Raw genomic sequence first — 3,093 nt, forward strand, 5'->3', positions numbered from 1 at the left:
CTGGCGTTAGCGATGTTGCGCGACTTTCCCATATTGATTGCATCGGCGGTGGGGGCTACATGTGCTGACTAGTGATGATGCGTGATGACCCAACAGATGTGGGTCCCCCGGGGTTGGATGATGACGGCGCTACCTTCATCTGGCCGGAGGTGTGCTACCGATTTGGTACGTAGGTTCATGGTCCTTGTGATCCCACACAGTTCGTATGAATTTTAGATAAAGTTGACGTGGTCGAGTTTGTTGTTACGGCTTAGCCGTTGAGCACTAATGGGGTCTAGGACTAGAGATGCGTTAGTGTCGTCGCTATGGATCGTTACCCTGGCGGATGCATAGGCTTCTTTTTTTTGTTGAAAATTATGCTCCGACCCCTGATGTTAGCTAGCGTTATAGATGTTGCGCGACTTTACCATATTTTTGGGCTGCTGGTATGGTTCCTCCTGTCTACGGGGCGATGCTGCGTCAATGACCATATCGCCTAAGATGATAAAACGACGCAAGTTAGCGACCAAAAATGTTTGGATGGATCTTCTGCAAAACCATGTTTGAGGTTTTACACGCACCGCCAAAAATGATTCCGAAGGTACAAATGTTGTCCTGTCTAATGGGACGCATTTAACACCCCGATCACTCTCCTTTTCCCGGCTGCAGTGCTAGCATTGGCGTTTGTCCTTCGTAGCGGACGAAAAAGGCAGGTTTTGCACGGGAATGATGTCGTGAGGTTATCAGTTCCCTCTAACATCCAGGATATAATCGTTAAGCATCTTCCCATTACCAACTCTGTAGATTGGTACGTGTCCAGAAATTGTTCGTTACAAGAAAATGTTGCGGTTGGGAAAATGCTTTGTTAAAACACAGTTGAGCAAGCCTAGCGATACAGGATACTCCGACACTGCTGCTTTTATGGCTCCTCCCGTCTAATACCATTAGTGCCGATGGACCTAGGTCGGCGCAAAATGGTCGGTATCAACAGTGGTGTACACCTCCCCATCTATAGCAAGTGCCTCCAGTACCTTCCTGCAGAGTGGAAAATGCGTGCTTGTAACATTGTATTTTTTGTTCGTACTAACAATGTTTGCAAATTTCATGAGTTGTGGCTTGTGGTCTACCTTGTTGTGCCGTTGTCAATACTCAACTGTTCAGAAAGGTAGTCGACGTGAACGCCCTCCGGGCCACCTCTGTTTGTATGTTTGTGTTTCACAGAGGAAGAGACGTTGTAAGCTCACAAAAACTTTATAAATGGATTTTTGGTAGTTATGTCGCAAATGATGTCATGAGAAAGTATAGGTGTAGGATTTTGTCCCTTGAACTATTTCTTACTTTCCGAATTGTAGACGGAGCATCTTCATGATAGCTTCATTTTGTGAACAGGTTGGTGATCCAGTTAGCGGTGCTTCAGCAATGTTCAGTACCTGCTACAAAATTTGTTAGCGAACTGACACCTGTTATGTCCATCTACCTATCCTTTGGTTCTGTGCGTTATTTTAAAAATTAGCATGTGCCACCCAGCTTATACCGTTTGGTCTTGCGACAGGATTTCCTTTTTAGGTGAAACGGTACACGTCTTGTTTGCCAATTCCTCCATTTTAACAGCGGCAGCTGCAAGTTTGTCACCTGCGTTCTGTGTGCTATTGACGTCCTTAGCCCACATTTCAGCAACTCTGGCGTAAACACCTTTTTCCTGATACAGGACGATGTAGACAATAAATTAAAAATCGAGGCAGGCGGTTTTATTTTTGTCTATAATTGCCAACTTAGGTTACTTTCTAGATTAAATTTGTTGGTCGCATAGTTAGTTATTATGTTCAGCAAAAAAGATAAAAGTACTACTTACAGGTTTCATGACGAGATCAATATGCGTAGCGATGACAGACAGGTGGTGGTGGGGGATGTCGTTGAAGTTTGTCACTGGCCTGCAGTCGTAACACTGAATTTCTGGTGAAACTCCTGCTAACTTCACGCTCCCGATGACAGCTGCGTATGATCCCTCCCTGCAAAAGATGGGTAACCTCTTTTAAAGTGAAAGTAAGATCTAATTTACAGAGCACGGTTGTATGATTCTACTTCGGAACGGCTGTTGTGCAAAGTACTTACGAAACGAATTCTAGTTCGTCTCTCCCGTGTGTGAACCATATTGATGCCTTTACTGCACCGCAGCAGTCTTCAATCCAGAATGTGCCCTTGTATTCGTCCGTCTTTTTTCCTCTAATCTGTCCTATGACTTTAATCTGCTGAGCAAAAGAAAGCACGGTTACTGACTTATTGCAGGTCGTAAGTTAATGATTAATCGCTGAAGACATTACGATCCAGTGAATACTATTTTGTGTAGAAAGTAGTGATTTCATATACTTACTGAAGAAACTGCTGTGTTGTTTATCACCATGAACTCGTTCGTGCGGCTGTTCCATGCATCCGCAATTTGCTTGGTGTTCACTGGCATGAGAGTCTTTCCTTTGTATACTTCGGTTTTCTCTTTCGTCCTAAAAAACCTTGCGACGCTAGTCTGTCGAGACTTGGCCACAGGTGTTTCCTCCTTCATACAAAGAATTGGGGAAAGGTACAAGCATTAGCTGTCTATGTAACTTACTGCTTGACGAAATGCTATTGAAAGTTCTACCGCTGTGTATAACATGATCCGTGCTTGGATTGCGAGCAGCCTACTACAAAAAACCTTGATTTGGGAATAGCAGAGCGGATTGACTAACCGCGAAGCATGCCGGTGCTGCAACTGGGACGATGGCTAGGGACTGTTCATTCTTCGCTTGATTGATCTGATCCATGGCTCCGCTACGGTCCATCTAAGCTCTGTGTGTTTTGAAGTGTGTGTGGAAAGATGGAGTTTGGAGCAGATGTTAGTCCTCCCTCTTCGGCTCTAGCTACTGGCCTTGCAGTTTATGCCGCTTCGCTTGTTGTTTTCAGATTTGTTGGTGCGGCGGTGGTGGAGTTGGAGTTTGAGCAATTTTTTTGTTAGTGTGTGTTTCGTTGTAACTATCCTGCTGAGTTCATCGAATTAACACGTGCAAGCTGTTGTGTTCCTAGTCGAGCACACCAAATAGGAGATTCAACCTTTTTGGTGCTTGCGGGCACAGCGGTTAC

General features: G+C 44.7%; 1 protein-coding gene across 1 annotated transcript; it reads right to left on the reverse strand.

The window, feature by feature from the left end:
- Positions 1–938: 938 nt before the first annotated feature.
- LOC127316026 (replication protein A 32 kDa subunit B-like) lies at positions 939–2,777 on the reverse strand. Its single transcript, XM_051346450.1, has 8 exons — positions 2,703–2,777; positions 2,351–2,530; positions 2,092–2,225; positions 1,832–1,988; positions 1,514–1,678; positions 1,318–1,409; positions 1,107–1,175; positions 939–1,014 (listed from the first exon to the last, which is right to left on the reverse strand). The coding sequence occupies exons 1-8, from the start codon at positions 2,775–2,777 to the stop codon at positions 939–941; spliced, it is 948 nt and encodes a 315-aa protein (XP_051202410.1).
- Between the last annotated feature and the right edge of the window lie 316 nt (positions 2,778–3,093).

This window comes from Lolium perenne, chromosome 7 (assembly GCF_019359855.2).
Source record: "Lolium perenne isolate Kyuss_39 chromosome 7, Kyuss_2.0, whole genome shotgun sequence".
Taxonomy (NCBI): domain Eukaryota; kingdom Viridiplantae; phylum Streptophyta; class Magnoliopsida; order Poales; family Poaceae; genus Lolium; species Lolium perenne.

Coding starts and splice junctions, on each gene's coding strand:
- LOC127316026 (XM_051346450.1), bottom strand. CDS start 2,777: ATGGATCAGATCAATCAAGCGAAGAATGAACAGTCCCTAGCCATCGTC. Junction 2,226..2,350: donor ACAACACAGCAGTTTCTTCA/GTAAGTATATGA, acceptor TTTGCTCAGCAG/ATTAAAGTCATAGGACAGAT. Junction 1,410..1,513: donor TCCTGTCGCAAGACCAAACG/GTATAAGCTGGG, acceptor ATTTTGTAGCAG/GTACTGAACATTGCTGAAGC.